Raw genomic sequence first — 18,056 nt, forward strand, 5'->3', positions numbered from 1 at the left:
ATACATAAGATAATCTAGAACGAAACATGTACGTTGAAGTGGCTCAGGAGTTCATCGTCACCTGTAGCTGGTACCTGCCATGATCACATCCACTCAGCACTTGAGGGCTCGATCATCTAGTGCAGGTGAGCATGGCGTCTGAAGCGCATGGCCTGGCGCTGGGCGCGCTTGGTGACACCGTTACACTTGCTAGTCTCGGGGGCAGTAGAGTTCGAAGACCCGGTGACGGTGACGGCGGCAATCTTCTCGGCGGCGTGCTCGGCGGTGATCATGATGATGGATTGGGTGTTACCGGTGGGCAAGTCAGGGTGGATGGAGGCGTCGACGACGAAGAGGTTGTCGGTGCCGTAGACCTTGGTGTCGAGGTCGACGACGGCGGTACCGTCCGTCTTGCGGCCATCGTCGGTGCCCATCTTGGCGCTACCGACCCAGTGGTCACCAGAGATCATCTTGGTGCTGATGATGTCGTCGGGAGTGGCACCGGGGGTGACGTAGCTGAGGGTGGAGTTGCTGCCACTGGTGAGGTCGAGCCAGTACTGGACAAAGTCAGACATGGCCTTCTTATCAGCGGCGTCGATCAACCAGGGCTTGGTGTTGAGGACGGTGTTGCCGGAGGCGGTGATGCCGAGCTCGCCGAGGGTGGAGGTGCCGTGAGTCAGGAACGTGCGGACGGTGATGATGCCGTTCTGCATGGCGCTGGCAGTACCCTGTAGGTAACGGGTGCGGCCGTCGGAGCCCTCGGCGGAGGTCCAGAGGTGCATACGCTGAGCGGCCTGGGTGATGGGACCGGAGCCCTCCTTGTAGAGGTTCAGATCGCTGGTGACGGGGTTGGAGGCGATGGCGTTGAAGGCGTAGGCGCTGAAGTTGGTCTTGGAGTTGAACTGGAGCATGACCTGGGCGTGGTCCTGGAGGTGGTGTCCGACGGGGAGGTCGATCCAGTCGGCCTGGTCGGGGAGGGTGACGCCAGTGCTGGCGGCTCCGGACTTGACGATCTCCAGGGCGTCAGAGCGGCCGATACCAGAGTTCCACAGGAGACGGGGAGAAGACATGGCACCGGCGGCGAGGACGACCTTGCCGCCAGCGTTGACCTTGATGATCTGGGTGCTGCCGTCGGCGGACTGGGTAAGAACACCGGTCATCTTGCTACCGGTGCGGAGGACCTGGATCACCTTGGTCTCGAGCTTGAGGGTGAAGTTGGGCAGCTGCTGGGCGAAGGGCATGTAGGTACGGGCAGGGCCAGCACGGAGGTTGTCCTTGATGGACCACGAAGGGCGGGAGAAGACGGAGGACTTCTCGTTAGGAGACTCGATGGAGTCAACCTCGTTCCAGCCCTTGGCGCTCAGGAGGCCGGAAAGGACACGAAAGGTCAAGTCATCGTAGTACTTGCCGTCGTCGGAAGGCTCAGTGGTACCGGGGTTGCGCTCGAAGAGGCGGGAAGCGGCGTCGGAGACGTCTGCCCAGTTCCAGCCTGCGGGCCAGCGCTGCCAGTCGTGCTCGGGAGGGTGGATGAAGTTGAGGCCGTTGATGGAACTGGATCCTCCCAACAAGCAGCCGGCGGTGGAGGCAGTGTCACTGCAGAGGGAAGTTCCGGAGAGACTGGTCATGGAGCTGCCGAGCGCAGGAATGTCGTAGGGGGTAAGGGTGTCGTTCCAGGGCAGAGCCATGTCGGAGCCCAAGGCGACAGTGTTGGCAGGGCCACGCTCGATGAGGAGAACGCTAGAGCCCTTCTCGGCGAGACGCTCAGCGGCGATGATGCCAGCAGGGCCACCACCGACGACGATGACATCGTAGGTGGTGTTGGAGGTGGTGGGAGCGGGGATGGTACTGTTGCCAGGAACGGGAGTGGTGGTGCCGTTGCCGGGGACGGGCGTAGTCTCAACGGCCTTTGCGTACTTGGACCAGGTATCGAACTTGGCGGACTTGGCAGAAGCAATGTCAAGACCGAACTGACCGAAGCCAGCGGAGTGGTAGTTCAGGGCAGCAGCCGAGTCGGAGACGGGTGACGGGCTGGTGTCGGAGTAGGCCCAGCCGAGGATAGGGGAGTCGCCAGCCAAGCTGGTCTTGTCGTTGATACAGTTCTGGCACAAGAAGGTGTACGAGAAGTGAGTGCTGTTGACAAAGGTACCGTTGGCGATGGGGACAGCGGAGACCTCGGTGGCAGTGTAGACGTCGGGGTTGGCGTAGGCACTTCCCATACGGAAAGATGTCTTGATATCCTCGCCATCGGCCCAAGCGACGAAGAGGAGGCCGTTCAACATGCCACCCTTCAACGAGACGGCACCCCAGTTACCCTTTGTTGAGATAGGTACAACCATCTGACCAATGAAGTCCGTTCCGATGGTCTCGGGGACCGCGATACCGAAGCTGTAGGGGTAGGCGGAAGGCAGGTAGCGTTGGAAGTCGATACCGGTCTGGGGGTCTGAATAAGCCGAGGCTCGCAGTTGCGCAGTGGCAGATCCAGCGAGCCCGAGAAGGGCCGCTACTCCTGAGAATGTAGAGCGCATGATGGCGATCGTTTGCAAGTTCTTCTCAATATCTCGAGTTTGTTCGGTTTCGTTTTGGGGGATAAGGAGTGGATTTGGAAATTGTTCAAAAAAGGGAACAAGTCTCAAAATGGGAGTGAATGAACGTAACCTCTAGGGTCAACAAGTGAAAAATGAATGAAAACACCGTACTAGCGGTGACTCGAAAAAGAAGGAATGCACGAAAGATGCGGCTCAACAATCAGAGAGAAGAGTCAAGTCGTGTCGAGGTTGGAGGCGGTCCTCTGGCGTTGATATTATATCTCTCCATGCCTTCCAGGCTTCTCTCCTATCCAACGATCCGTCATCCAACAACTAAGTGCCCACCGTACCACTTAGTATCCGTCCCTGGAGGAACTGTACAAGACGGGAAGGACCCCCACTGAAGCAGGTTTCCTTAATCTCATCTTGCCCAAGGATGGCTGCTGCTTGCATACTGCGCAGTCCGGGGTCCGTAGCGCCAGACCAGGGGGTCGCAGAGATTCTCCGTGTTGGTCTCGGTCGTCGGCAGACCCGCTGAAGTTGGTGAACCCCGGGATGTGCATCCTTGGGGCCGCTAGAATGTTTGATATAAACTTGTCTGCTATCTGGTGCCAAGCGCGCCAACTGAGCCAGCTCGCGCTTTGTTTCAAATAAGAACACCATCATTGGCAGAACTCCCAAACGAGGCCATCGCCGCACTTGCAGGCAGATGCAGGCAACGCAGGCGACTTGTCCCTATGACGTGCCGTGTAATTTGAGCTGGCTTGTTTTACTTACATGTGAGGTGTCCCACTTACCGTAATCGCGAAGCCCGCAGGTGATCTGGGCGCACAGTGCCGCCCCCTTTCGTCCCCCTCTCGTTGGTGTCCAACGGTGAAATGGACCGACCTTCAGCGCCTCTGCGGCCAACTAGCTCCAGCTACTTCGAAATCTTCGGATGAACTGACCGAAGGGGGCGGCGGCCGCAGTGGATAGCGGGAATAATGCAACGTTGAGGCGATCGAGAAGGGCCTTTGGGAATTGGACATGATAATGAGTGAGCAAACAATCCTTCCAGGACGCGGGATGTCGAAAGAGCCTCCCTGCAGCTACCTTTAATCTCATGCACTCCTGTCTACCTAGCGCCTACACTACCGCCATGATGTGACTTCTGCTCACCAAGACATGCCAAATCGAAGACACTTTGCTGGCTAGGCCAGACCATCGGGATCAAGAGCCGAGACTAACCAGTAACAACTAGCTTTTACTGCAACGCTGATCTTCTGGACCAGAACTTTGACAAGATCGAGTTGCTTTACTCGAGACTCTCCAATGTCTCCATCAGCCTCAGGTGGAAGGTCCCCCATGTTTGTAGTCCACAATTACCCCTCATAAGCTGGAATGCCACCTTCTCAATTGGCGGAATTTGTTTGCGTTTAATAATTGGAGTCGATGGATATGAATCAATTGAACCATACTCGGTGGATTCTCGTCCAATTTTACCGAGCTCCTCGGTAAAAGTTGCTCATATTTGCACCGCCGCGAATAGTGGACGCGAAGGTTTGTTCCCTCTTTTCTTTTGGCGCCGTAAGATTGGGCATGTTTTGCCATTTGGCATTTCCCCTTTTCTTTCGGCCGAACATATTTGGACTTGCTGCGGGAGACAAAACTCATCTCTACCACGCAATGCGAGGCTACTACGCGTAAAGATGCCGTCTATTTATCCGGACGGTTATTTGTGGCATTTGGTGGCGGACGAGTCAGAGAATACCCAAACAATCCGGGGACGCGGGAACACAACAGGGACTAACCTTGAAGTGACAGGACAAAATTCACCCGAAAGTTAGCGCCCAGATGTCTGTCTCTCAGGGGCTGTTTGGATGTTACACAAGATATTGCTTGATCAGCACTTGACTCGCAGACGGGAGCGCTGCTGATCTGTTGATCAAGTCAACTCCATGGCGCGTTAATCAACTGTCATGCCAAGCTTTCCGACTAGCTTCCACGCGGGAGCCTTGTCCATGGACAAACGGAAGGCGACGGATGAATTTCTCGCGATTAACAGTGCAAAATCCCACAGGCTGCTTCTTCAGGGGAAACTTTCAAATTTTGGAATCGATCCTTGCCAGATTGATGGACATAGCCACTAGCGGAGCAAGCCTGATTATTAGCCAATGCCGAGATCCTGACCATAATTTGACGAGTGACGACGACCTCATTGGTGAGCAAACTCGCCAAGGATTGTTTCGTTTTCATGGACTCTCACTTTGTCTTCGGCAATTTCTGGCCGGATGAAACTCTGATTTATTGCGATCATCAATATCGCCGTGTTGGTCCTAATCAAGATCTTTCATGTTGCCCGATGAAGAATTCATACAAGAAACTTGGCTCGGCCGAGTTCGTGCGATTTTCAATCCTTACGTCTCCAAGCCCTCTTAAGCGTACTTACTCAAGTCACATAACAGTCCCTTCACAGCCTAATGTTTTGACTTAGATAGCACATTCTGTTAATTGTCTTACTCAAGCGAGGGGGCCAAACATGATGCAAAACGCGCGAATGGCTTCCATCCTCTCTTCTGTCTTCATTCGAACCCGCTTGGCTTATCTTGTACGTAGTGTTCATGTATACCTAGTATCACCAAGACTCACAACTAAGTCCCTCATGTTTGCAAGGATAATATGGCTTAACCTGATGCATTGTGAGCTTTGGGTGTCATTGGTGAAGAGTCAGGGAGCAACACTTACAACATCAGGATGTTCCGGCCATGGGGTGCCATGGACATTGAGCTCTCCGAAGTCTTTCGGCGGATTCTCTAGTATCGCGTCCATCAGGTACTTGGTGCAATGTATCGTATGGCTGTAATTGAAAGGGGGATCGTAGCCCAGAGAAATCCACAGGTGCGTCTGCCGCAGAGTGTACATGCAGTGGTATGTGTGTTCCTTCCTCGTGACCCAGCCGGCGGTCAAGACTTCGCTCGTCGGTGGTATCTCATGTTTTCCGCCCTTATCATAGTATCGATGCCATGGCCCTTCATTGTGAAATTCTTTGAGTAGGGCCACATTGTCTTGGTGAGCCATAGGCTCTTTGGGCCACCATTTAAACGACATGGTGTCGAACTCGCAGCCCCTGTCGCGCGCGATTTTGGGTAGAGCGCCGTTGGGGGCGCAGACGTACCCTGATAGGTCGAGGTCCATCTTCTGGCAGGTTTCGCATGATGGAAAGAAGGCGAGATACGCCAGTATTGAGAAGACAAGGATGGGTGGAACGAAGAGATACCAAGATCTCCAGGCTGGGTCGAACTTTTGCCATGGAAGGTGTTTCCTGACTCTGGCGAACCCGGCTTCTTGATCGACGGAGGAATACCTCGACGCGCCTTCTTCGCAAGACTCTCCCTCAGTCTCGTCTTTGAGGAGAGAGTACTTCTCTTCGCGTTTGCCCGACTTTGGTAACATGTTGTGCTTGACAAGTGGCCGACCCCACCTATTAAATGCTGAGCTGCAGTCGTTTAATGGTGCAGGAAGGCTTTCTGCTCAATTCGGAGACGACTTGACGATGTGGCACCAGTCTGGTTGTGTAGTACTAAAAGGCCCAGGTACAGAGCAAGACACATCAAGTAATGACACGAATGTGCCGCATCAAACCCTAGACACTACTACGACGGTGAACACAAAAGGTTTGATGATAATCACACAGCTGAAGATTCTCTTCTCCGTTGACTCAGGCAACCGCTGGTACATCGACTCCAGAATACATATCCTCGTGCGGAGCATAGCTCGCTATCAGATCGGGATTGGCGGACCGAAAGGCCCACATTTCCGGACCGAAGCGCCGATCCGCCATCGGTCCGACAAAAATGCACTGCTCCGATCAACTCGCAGACGCTACCAGCGTTGATCATTGTAAGCAAAAATTGGCAGAGTTGGTAGCGTATTGTGTGACTCGAAGAGAGTTGAGCTCGCATAGGTATCTTTCCAAGTCTCAGTCTCAGTTGTTGTACACTCAAGCAGCAACACCCCTATGACCACTGGAGTCTATATCGATGAGTCAAACTACGAAATACTAGTAGTAATTCAATCAGAATTACGGGATTTGTACCACCGAAGCCTACTATACCTTTCGTCAGCTCTACTTCCTGGTCTGAAGGAAACGTGGTCTTTGCCGTGGTTGCAAAACCTTGATCCAAGGGCCGTGCTGAAAACATGAAGCGTCAACAATAGCTCAACACGACAATCCTTTCCGCGCAATGCTTAGTTGAACTAGCCAGAAGACTAACCTCTAGATAATTTACGAGACATGGCAATGACATGCGTGATTTATCATCTCCCCATTTCAATTGTGAAAGTTCAATTATGTAAGCCAGCTTGGAAACCTCGAGGAGTTAGCGCCTCTGAAAAGGACGAGTAGATCTTACGGTCGCTTGAAACATGGCTGAAACCTCACCACCAAGGATCCTTGAAGCTCCCATGTTCGCGGATGCCCCGATGGACCCGTTGGGGGTCTTTCGATCATCCGTTGCCCTCCATTCTTCTCGATGAAGAAATGCAACTGGAGTTCATCTCTTGGCAAATTCTTGGTGTTCTTGGCCTCCCAATCGGCTATCGTGGCGGCGTTCTTCCTTTGATGATCTTGTTTGTTTGATTAAACAACAGCCATGCTCTCCGAAAATCGTCCACTGGTGTGGTCCTTCTTGGCGCTATTTCTTATTTTTGTCTGGAGCCTCCGATTACTAGGCGTTCACGACGCGATCGCAGATACAGTTTCAACGTTTTTTCCTGATGAATCGAACGAAGAAGCGACGACCGAGAGCGGGTTCATGCGACAAGCCATTGATGTCGAATTTCCAACTCCGATCGACTACGCGCCCATTCGGGAAACATGCTCTCGCACTCGGTTTCGCCCTGGGCTGCTCTTCAGCTGCGAAGAACAGCACGGCGGCATTGGCATGGTGCGAAACCAAATACTGAAGTGCGTCCGGTATGCGATCCACGGCGGAGGTGCACTCGTTTTGCCTTCAATGTCCCTGCGTAACGCGAAAGACATTACCGATATCGAGACGGGAAACGAGGTGCCTCTCGACTACCTATTAGACCGTGAGGCATTTATAACACGCCTGACAGAGGGGTGTCCGGGGATGATCGTGTACGAAAAGGCGACGGACTTTCCCTTCTACGAACACCGTTTAGGGGAGCCTTTGTCTCTGGTGGGAGACCATTTCGAGCCAGACCATCCACGGGAGGGGCTGAGACATCCGCGAAAATGGCGATACTTCTTCGACAACTGGCTCGAAGAGCAGGGAGTTCGAGAATATATGGGTCCAGAAGCTCCAGTACACATCAAGATGGAGCAGTCCTTCCTCGAGTATCCCGTGCGCGACGACGGTGACGCCTTCGTACACGAGTTCGGCAAAATCCTGTCCTTCAGGAATGACACTCGCGCTCTTGCGGCAAAGATTCTCTACCTGCTCAAGGAGAAATTCGCGCTTCCTTTCGATCCGAGAAAAGCCATCAACCCCAATGCTTATTTTGGGGCGCATCTACGACTGGAGAAGGATGCCACTTCTGCCTGGGGGCCTGACGAGTGGCGGTTCTCGCGGATGGATGACCAATTCGAAGAACAATTCCGTTATCTCGAGCGCACGGGGTTGAACGTTGTCTACGTGGCATCTGGAAACCAGACTGTGGTCGACATTTTTGCGGAAAGGCTCAACAAGTATCTCTCCATAGAGACTGGTACACCAAGGAGGAATATTACGGTGGTGACCAAAAACGACCTGCTTCTCGGGGCTGATCGCGAGCAACTTGATGCCCTTACATTTGACCAGCATGCCCTAGTGGATTTTCTGGTCATGTTCAGAGCGAGCGCATTCATGGGCGTCGCTCATTCCAGTTTCCCGTGGACTATTGCCCTGCGGCGGCACGAGCTGAGTAAATATTCGAAATTCGGCAACGAAGGCTCAGATCTACTGAGAGACGAGTACAGCATCATTATGGGCATGGAGGCCGACTACCCATATGTCGACCCCTTTGTTTATGGCCTGTGGCCATAAGGCCATTTCGGCTTCCCGGAAAGAATTGGGACAGCGACATCGTATGGATGGATAATGAAAGCATAGATACCAGCATGTGTATAAGTTTTGACAGGCATCAAAATACATGTAGAAAGACTCAAGCATTATCAAAGTAGAAAAGCAAAAGCAAGAGCACGTCTAATACCACAAAACGAAATCCAACTCCGAGTTCCAAGTTCCCTGCAACGTGGTTGGCGAATCGCACTAGGAAGTGAGCCTTATTTTGATGTCGCCCACCGTCTGGCTGTGCTGATCAATCAACAGATCAAGTAGCCGTCGATATGTCTGCGTCAAGGTCTTCATGGTAGTCTCAGAAAACAGGGACTCGTAATAGGCAAGCGTAGCGTCAAGTCGGGATGGTCCTTCGTTGAATGCCAGTACCAGGAGTTGCTGCCAATTTGCCGGATTAGTTCATGCACTCTTGTTCAAGAGCATGGCTTTTGACTTGCCTCGTGGGGATCCTGCTTCCAGATTGATCGGAACCCAATCTCGATATCATCATCCAAGTACTTGACCTTTCGGTGGTTGACTAGCGTATTGAAAAGTCCAGTACCTTCGCACCCTAGCTGACGCTCGACTTCGGTCAAGTCAAAGGTCTTGTGGTTCAGGCTGCGGATGTTCTCATCTTGGAAGCCCTGCAGGGCCTGAATAATCATCGTCGAATCGTCAAAACTAGCACAGGCTATCATCATTGATAGCATTGGTCCGACAACCTCATCCGCGTGCGGCAAGTCAATGTCTCGATCAGAGACTAGATGCCCAAAACAAACGGTAGAATGACCAGTGTAAACATGGAGGAGCATAGCCCATGCGAATTGAAGAACGTTCGAAAGAGTCACCCCGACCTCGCAGAGAAACTGCTTCATCTCGACTGTGATATCAACTACGAAGTTGATGGAACCCATGGTATGAGGGTCTGGGCCGCTTCTCACCATAGTCTCGATTGGGACCATGTATGGCTTTACGCCCTGTAGCTTGTCGATCCAGTATTCACTGCTTGCGTGGACATCTCGCTGAGAGTTGATGTGCTCGATGTAATCATGAAAACCGGTCAGAGGCTTTGCCCCTGGGCTCTGACCACAATAGAGCGCGACAAAGTCGCAGAAGACGTGTGCCAAGCTCACATGATCAATCAAGATGTGTCCCATGACGAAGTGGACGAATATCTCTCCATAAGAACTAACAAAAAGGCGCACCGAAACTGGAGGTGAGTCGTCCTTGAATAAATTCGAGCGAACGGTGTCGAGATGGAGCCCAGCTCCTTTCGTGGCTTCTTCCACTGAGCTGACTTTAAGGACGGTGATGTCAGCCTTGTGCTCTTTGAGCACTCTCTGGAAGATAGCTCCCGAGGCAAGGTCGCGGATAAAGACAGTCCTCAATATCGCATGCCGAGTGATGGTTTGTTGCCACGCCCCCAGAAGCGCGCCGGTGTCGACAGACGAAGAACCTTGAATGGCATTCAACAAAACAAGACTGTTGAATAAGTATGGTCTCTGAGGCTTGCTAAGGAACGCTTGATACATCCTGTTCTGGAACGGCGAGCAGGGTGACACGGTCTCGACATTGTCGTGAGCTAGGACAGAGTGCGGTACAGGGGCAGAATTGCTTGTTATCCTAGGCAGGGCGTGGTCCATTTCGGGCCTGGTGGCTCGCTTCGTAACTTTGCATGCCAAAAGCCTGATTGTTGGGTTCGCGAGAACATCCTGTGTTGTCACGTCGAGGCCAACTGCTTTGCAGAGTCTCATTGCTTGCATCGCTAGAAGATAAAACAACATCAGCCACTTGCCAATGGTTCAGAGAATCGATTGGATTCTCTGCAGATACTCACCGTAGATAGAATCTCCTCCAAGTCTGAAGAACGACTGCTCAAATCCAATTCGATCTGGAAATGGAAAGTCAGGTGTGTCTCACGTTGCCGATTGCCGGTCGAGGAGCTTCTTCACTTACGAGGTTCAAGCCCAAGGATTTCCGCCCATATGCCCCTCAAAGTTTCTTCCGTGGAAGAGCCACTTTTATGATCTGAGTCACCATCTTGATGAAGATCAAGTGCGGCCGAGAGGGTTCGATGGTCAATCTGTCCTACCCAGCTCATGACTCGTTGCCGATCTAGCTTGAGTGATAGCTGGACTGGGAGGCTCTTGACAATGAGCCATATTTCCGGGATCATGTATTGAGGCAACTCTCTCTCGAGCGCCGAAGTCATTGTATTCAGCGCATTAGTCAGCTTCTGGCGCATCTCCTGACTGAGATTCTCCTTTTCGACGATGGTAATGTCTTGGTTGTAAGCGCGTGTTTCGAGATCCGATGATAAAACTGTCAGGCTCACGACAGCCACAAGGCGTTCTTTGAGTTTACCCAATTCCGGCACCAGGACCATACTGTGCACAATGATTCCAGAGAGATTGTTGAGATGATATTGAATTTCGCCAAGCTCAACTCGCTGGCCACGAATTTTGACTTGCGAGTGATCTTTCCTGCGTTGGATGAAGAGGCTTCCATCTTCGGCATACCTCACCAAATCACCCGTCTTATACAATCTTCGAGTGCCTCTATTACCTTTTAGTGAAAATTTCTTGTCAGATGCCCATGCGGGAGGCTCAATAAACGCGGTCGCGGTTTTGGTCTCGTCGTTGAGGTAGCCTTTGCCCACAATGGGCCCGTCGAGAAGTAGTTCGCCAACAGCCCCAACGGGCATCAAGATGTGGTGGTTCTCCGGATGTACAACCCAAGCGCGACACCCAACCGGCCAACCGATGTTCGTAGCGACTGTATCTACCTTGAACGGAGCTCCAATGGTGCTGGTCACTGAGCACTCCGTCGGCCCGTAGCTAGGCCTCATGTGGATCTTCCCAGCCCAACGAGCCACAAGATCCTGGCCCATCGGCTCCGCATGGACGGTGATGAACTTGACGGATTCCAAATCATCGGGATCAAGAGTACGGAGGAAAGATGGCGTGAAAGCAGCCCAGTTAACCCACTTACGCGCGACAAATCCGGGGATGTCGGACATGCGCTCTTCCTCGGACGGAATGCAGACGCAACCACCCGCGGCAAGAACGGTGAAAATCTCTTCGAGAGAGGCGTCGAAACAGAAGTTTGTGAACTGTAAGACGCGGGACTCGGGCTTGATTTGCAGCCAGGAGGTGTTGTATGCCACGGCTGAACAGAATGACTTGTGCTGGATCACCACTCCCTTTGGTGTACCTGTTGTTCCTGAGGTGAAGATGACGTAAAGTGTGTTGAGAGGAGTAACAGAATGGGTAAGCGAAATCGCAAAGTTTGAAGAATTCTCCATGGAAGTCTTGTCGACGACAACAAGTGTTTCCACGAGGCTTGTCAGCTTGTTGTATTGTTCTGACGAAGACAGCCCAATCCTGGCCCCAGTCTGCTCGACCACAGACTTATTCCTCTTAGCAGCACCATTTGGATCAATGTGTACGAATGCCGCCCCGGACTTTGCCACCGCAAGCATTGACACCACTGCCCACAATGACTTTTCAAAACAAAGAACGACGATATCTTCTGGCACAACTCCCATAGCCTGGAGTCGCGACGCGAGATTGGTGGATAGGGAGTCCACTTCGGCGTAGGACAAATCGCCGTCCCAGGCACAGATGGCTGGCCTCGAGGGTTGTCTGTTGACTGTCTCTGAGATCATGTCGTGGACACAACGCCCATTGATCTCGAGCTGAGACGAGTTCCATTCCTGCATCTGCTTCTCATCCAGTGCGCTGGTGAGGCATATCTTCGAGATCTGGGCCTCTGGGTCGTCGATTATAGCTTGCACGGCGTTCAAGTAGACAGCTAGAATGCGCTCCGCTTGAAGTTCAGACATGAAGTATGTTGCAGTCTCAATGGTTACATGAAACTGCCCTGGATCTTCGGTGATACACAAGGCGATGTCGAACTATTCAAGGCGAGTTAGCATTCTCTTGGTTCATGATGCCACAACTGCAGAAAATTGAGACTGGAGACAGCGAATTACCTCGCTTGTGTCATGCACAAATAGTAGCTCCGATTTGATCCTCTCCGATTCTGGCGTTGCGGTCGTCTTTTGGAAGTTGAAAATCGTGTTGAATAAGGCATCTCCACTGCGTCGGGCTGCATGTTGGATCCGGGCCAAAGAAACTGCCTGTTTGGTGAGATGATCAATAATATCCTCTCGCAATCTAGTCAAGATCTTCGAGATTGTCGTCCTCGGACTTAGTTGTACTCTGACGGGCACGACATTGGCCATCGGGCCCACGATCTCTGACGCCCCCTGAATCGGGATGTCTCTACCGTGGCCGAGGAGACCAAAGACTACGTCGTCTGAGTTCAAATATGTGGACAAAACCATTGACCACGCGGCCTGGAATATGATGGGAATTGTGAGATCCAACTTTCGACATGCTGAGCTTAAATCGCGCTTGGGAAAAGTGGAAGATGTGCGGGTAAACTCGGAAGTTTGAACTGATGACGATCGATGTTGACGTAGTACTGGAAACAGACATGACGGTGCCCCATCCAAGTAGCGGCACCAATATTGTGCGATCTCATAGGTATCTTGCTTCTCGACATAGTCGATGTAATTGGAATACGGGTAGGTCTCGTGTTGCGGGCGATTGTTCAAAATAGCCAGGAAATTTCGAATCAAGAGGCGAGAAGTCGTTCCGTCAGTGATGATATGATTTTTGTCCAAAAGACAGTATACAGAACCGTCATCTGCGGTGTACAACTGAAGCTCATGGAGTATCTTGCCGCTCAAAGGTTTAGTTGCGACCGAGGATGACTGCTCCGCCCATAGGGTTGGCAAATCGCTCTCGCTCCGAAGCCTGTGGACCTGAATCTCGATGTCGACAGCCTTCAACACGAGCTGAAGAAACCTCCCAAACGCATCTTCAATGAAGACAGTTCTCAATGTTTGGTGCGTCGCAATAATCTGCTTCCAGGCTGCTATGAGGTCATTAGGATTGAGTGGCATTGACCCAGACAGCTTGAAAAGGAAGTGCTGGCTGTACTGATTGCTTGGACCCTTCAGCTGCGACAGTATGAGGCTAACTTGAATTGGAGAGCAAGGAAGGACTGATTCTATCTCGGTACGCGTGATGCCGAGACGGGATTGAGCGAGATTGAGGACGGCGTTGAGGTCCTTGCGTTGAAGTCCAACTGAGGTAACCAGAGGCTCCGAAGGGGATGGAGGCAAGCGCTGGTGTTCGTCCGCGAGGCCGCTAGCAAATGTCCTCAGACTTTGTTCAAATTGATGGAGCCAACCTACCAATAGATCTTGGTGGTGCATCCGAGAGTTCCACTCAACCTGCAGAGACAGCTGATTATCTTTGATGGATGCCAAGATTGAAATCAGGGCATATCTCGATGACCCTGCACGTTGCTGGTTTCTGAGGCCCGAGATCCTCTCCTGGATCTCGTCGCTACATCTCTTGAACAAAGAGCCGTCTTTCTCGAATTGCTGGAAAACCCCGAGATAGTTGAGAGTTACCTCCATGGATGATGGTGCTCGAACGCCTCCTTGCCAGCTGTGCTCAGGAAACGTGATGCGAAGTAGGCTAAGCCATTGAGTGGAACATTGTTACGGAACTCGCTGACATCGTTGAGAATGTTGCCGTGGCCGTTTGCGATGATGGGAGAGAAAGTCGTGAACCAGCCAACAGTGGTAGACGGGTCCACCTCAGGAACGAAGATTTCTCGTCCATGACACTCAATGAACAAAACAGGGGAGCGATCGAAAATCTCAACAAACGAGTCAATAACAGAGGCCAACAACAAATCATGAGCTCCTCGTGCAGGCACTCCCTGCGCTGAAACCAGTTGTTCAGAGATATATGAGTCGAGAGTGATGGTATGAGAAACACAGTCCCCGAAACAGTTCCTCTCATCTGCCATGCCCCAGAATGACAAATCAGTGGCAAGAGCATGAGCCGACGGAGGCAAAACGCTGTGTGGTAGTAAGTTCGATGAGAAGCGATGTTGCTCTAATGTCCAATGTTGGAATGATGTTGCTTCGTCTGCGATCGGCGTCTCGAAGAGGAGGTATGACTCCAACTCGCGCAAGAGTATCCGCCACGACACTGCATCTACGACAAGGTGATGGATTGTCATAGATAGGAGGGTCCGACCCTGAGACTCAAATAAGTCCACGGCCACGAGAGGACCGTTGGAGAGATGGATTGACCTCTTGGCCTCGCTGATGCACTCGACAACGTAGTTGAGCTGTTTCCGACTGTGGAACCTTATGCGACAGTAGTCAACGACGCTAATGGCAGATCCAACAGGTAGATATTGCGTCCATTCGCCATCGCGACACTTGAACTGCGCGCAGAGCATTGGATGAGCCTTGAAGAGGGTTTCCAGGGCCGCCAGCAGTTCTTGCTGGTCTACGGCCTGGGTGACTTCAACGACCATGGTCTGCTGATCAAGATCGTCTCCCTTGGGCGACGTATGGAAGTGAAGTTTCTGAATGGGAGAAAGGACAAAAGCTTGCGGTCCTGCTGGATCCATGGACGTGTTAATCTGAGCTGGAACTGGCGAGGCAGCTGCTCCAATTGATTTGGCTAGGCGCTCAATTGACCGGTACCGAAGGATATCTGCAGCCGATATGTTCATCCCAGTCTGCCTCGCCATACTGCTAATGGTCATGGCCGAGATGGAATCTCCACCTGAATAGTTTGATGAGCCTCGTGAGAAACGCGCGATATTGATACTGATAAACTCACCGAGGTGGTAAAATGAGGTGTTCCAGCGAATTTCGTCCTCGCTGACATTCAGAGCCTCACTCCAGATGCTCCTTAACCTCGTCTCCAGCTCCGTACCATCTCTTTTAGTGCTGTCGTCGTCCATACGTGGCAACAATCCGGCGAACTCATCTGGAGTAAGTCTTTCAAGATACTGAATCACCCCCTTTCGATCGAGTTTCCCCGAAGAATTTCTTGGCAGGGATTCTAGAATGAACCATAGCTCTGGGTTCATATAGGGTGGTAGCTTGTCAAGAAGAAACCCTCTCATGCAGTTGATATGCTCAAGCCAAGGTGCGTTCAGGATCTTGATAGGTGATGCAGACATGCTTGAGGGCGGCGCTACAATTGAGCCATTGAGCATGACGACGGCCACCAATCTCTTCGCACAAGGCCCAGACTTCGGAACAACGGCGAGACAATGCTGCACTCTGGGCTCAAGGATCAACTGTCGCTCAATTTCTCCCAGTTCAATTCTCTGACCCCTGAGCTTGACCTGCCCATCTCTTCGCCCGACAAAATGAAGTTGACCAGCAGAGTCGTATTTGACTAGATCGCCGGTCTTGTAAAGTCTTCTACCAAGTGCCCAATCAAGGCCCTCAACGAACGAGGTTGATGTTTGTGCAGGATCGCCCAGGTAACCCCTTGCAAGAATTGGACCTTCCACCAGGAGCTCACCTACTGCACCGATAGCTTGAAGGATGCTTGAGTCATCAGGCCTAGCAACATATGCTGCGCACCCGGGAACGGCGAACCCAATGGCAGTAGGGCTGATGTCTTTTGTGAATGGCGGACTGATTGTGCTAGTCACGCTGCACTCCGATGGGCCGTAAACCTGGATGAGTTCTGTGTGTGGTCGACAGGCCCAGCTCTGAATGTTTTTCGCAGTCATTGCCTCTCCACCAAGAACCATGGTTCTCATCGTCGGTAGTGTAACCGGCGTGAACATCTCGGCGAATGAAGGCGTGAGATGTGCCCAATTTGCCCCTGACGCTGATGCAAACCTGGCTAAGTCTGGGCAGCTCAACCGGTCGTTCTCACGTGGAACACATAGACAGGCACCGACGGCGAAAGTTGTCAGATGATCTTCCATACTCGTGTCAAACCCATAGGAAGCAAACTGAAGGACTCTCGAAGTGGAATTGATGTGTATTCCATCGCTATGAGCTTGAGCCGCATATGCATATGCTCGATGTTCCACAACGACTCCCTTTGGCTTGCCCGTAGAACCGGAGGTGAAGATGACGTAGGCTGGACTGTCGGGAGAAATAGATTGTAGCGGAATAGTATGGTCTTTCTTCGGAGTGGCCTGGTCTAGATCCAATTGAAGGACCTGACCGACCATATGCTTGATTGATGGCGCTCGTTGCTTCGAGCAGATGGCAAGTCCAGTTTCTGTGGAGATTGCCAATTGCTGCAGGATCTCCTGTCGCCGATTTTCGGGATTCGAGATGTCAACAGGCGCGAAGGCATTACCACTCTTCAAGACGCCGAGAAGGGCGACGGAATACCATTTTGACTTCTCGAAGCAAAGCGCGATAAAAGCTCCAGGTCCAATACCCCGCTGCAAAATCTCTTGAGCGACACTGGAAGCAGCTTCATTGAGCTCTTTATAGGTCATGTGTCCATCCCACGCGTGGACTGCCTGCGCATCAGGCTGAAGCCGCACTTGATTCTCGATCAGGCAATGGATGCAGGTCAATCGAGGACCAGGCAGCGGAGCATGCATACGTGAGTTCCACGTTGCGACTTGCTGCATGTCCCACCTGCTAATCGCGGTTGTTGTAGCGATGGTAGCTTGCACATCGTCCATCTCAATCAACCTTGATAAGATGCTTGAAAACGTATGCGATACGTTGCTTGCCATTGCCGACGATAACGTGGCGGTCGAATAAGCGAGTCGCACTTGAATCTCCGAGTCCGAGTAGACAACCTTTAGCACAATATCGAAATCGGAGGCATTATGGGACGAGAGTAGCCTGAAAAACGTGCTGCCGGTGGCGTCGGACATGGAAGGCGAGTAATACGAGGTTACGATGGTGTTGAATAGCTTGGTTTCGTTGGTTCCGAGTATCCGCTGCACCTTGCCAATAGAGAAGCATTGGTGTGGTAGCGCGTTTAAAAAGTCTTCTCTGATAGTATGGAGAAGACCTTGGAGCGACATGTTGTCGATTCCGCCGACGCGGCAGACTAGCAAGTTCATCATCGGCCCAACGATTTGAGACACTCCAGGAATCGGTAGACTTCGCCCGGAAGAGAGGTAACCGAAGCAGATATCCGGGTCGCCCGTGTAAGCGTGAAGAACAAGAGCCCAGACAGCTTGCAGCACATTCGATATGGTCGCATTATGCCTTTGGCAGAAGACGCGAATGTCGTCTAGACCAACATCAAGAGGCATCTCCGAGACGTGGAAAGACCCGGCACCGCCTGCTTGGTTGTCGTTCATAACAGGGAAAGAACATGGCTCTGTCCCGTCCAGATAGTCGACCCAGTAGTCGAGCGCGCCGTCTTCATCCGTCTGGGTCTGTAAGTAAGTCAACATACCCACTTCCTGGCACCCCCCTGTTTCTGGCACCACAAAAACGATGGGATCACAACCCAACCTCCTCATTACTATTAACTATTGATCCTCAACCACACCCACTACAATACAGCTGCCAGCCTCACTAGGGCATTCAGAGTCGCTGGATTCAGCCGTGATAACCTCCTTTTCACCCGCTTCGATTTGAGCCCGATGGATATCCCTGATGTTCGCGAACTTCGTATTGGGATCG

The 18,056-nt window shown here is 52.0% G+C and overlaps 5 protein-coding genes across 5 annotated transcripts; 1 reads left to right on the forward strand and 4 right to left on the reverse strand.

The window, feature by feature from the left end:
* Positions 1-116: 116 nt before the first annotated feature.
* On the reverse strand, positions 117-2,504 carry CTAM01_15280 (uncharacterized protein; the record flags this gene model as incomplete). Its single annotated transcript, XM_060531278.1, has 1 exon — positions 117-2,504. One exon carries the CDS (start codon positions 2,502-2,504, stop codon positions 117-119), a length of 2,388 nt encoding a protein of 795 aa, XP_060374164.1.
* Positions 2,505-3,166: 662 nt separating this feature from the next.
* Positions 3,167-3,850, reverse strand: CTAM01_15281 (uncharacterized protein; the record flags this gene model as incomplete). Its single annotated transcript, XM_060531279.1, has 3 exons — positions 3,167-3,239; positions 3,302-3,403; positions 3,729-3,850. The coding sequence occupies 3 exons, from the start codon at positions 3,848-3,850 to the stop codon at positions 3,167-3,169; spliced, it is 297 nt and encodes a 98-aa protein (XP_060374165.1).
* A 1,360-nt stretch (positions 3,851-5,210) lies between these two features.
* On the reverse strand, positions 5,211-5,936 carry CTAM01_15282 (uncharacterized protein; the record flags this gene model as incomplete). The annotated part of the gene is made up of 1 exon (XM_060531280.1): positions 5,211-5,936. One exon carries the CDS (start codon positions 5,934-5,936, stop codon positions 5,211-5,213), a length of 726 nt encoding a protein of 241 aa, XP_060374166.1.
* Positions 5,937-7,135: 1,199 nt separating this feature from the next.
* Positions 7,136-8,530, forward strand: CTAM01_15283 (uncharacterized protein; the record flags this gene model as incomplete). The annotated part of the gene is made up of 1 exon (XM_060531281.1): positions 7,136-8,530. The coding sequence occupies one exon, from the start codon at positions 7,136-7,138 to the stop codon at positions 8,528-8,530; it is 1,395 nt and encodes a 464-aa protein (XP_060374167.1).
* A 446-nt stretch (positions 8,531-8,976) lies between these two features.
* On the reverse strand, positions 8,977-17,824 carry CTAM01_15284 (peptide synthetase; the record flags this gene model as incomplete). Its single annotated transcript, XM_060531282.1, has 6 exons — positions 8,977-10,307; positions 10,380-10,433; positions 10,499-12,458; positions 12,537-14,059; positions 14,125-15,207; positions 15,265-17,824. The coding sequence occupies 6 exons, from the start codon at positions 17,822-17,824 to the stop codon at positions 8,977-8,979; spliced, it is 8,511 nt and encodes a 2,836-aa protein (XP_060374168.1).
* Between the last annotated feature and the right edge of the window lie 232 nt (positions 17,825-18,056).

The sequence above is a fragment of the Colletotrichum tamarilloi genome, assembly GCF_030869305.1.
Source record: "Colletotrichum tamarilloi strain Tom-12 chromosome Unknown Scaffold_155.1, whole genome shotgun sequence".
Classification (NCBI taxonomy): Eukaryota; Fungi; Ascomycota; class Sordariomycetes; order Glomerellales; family Glomerellaceae; genus Colletotrichum; species Colletotrichum tamarilloi.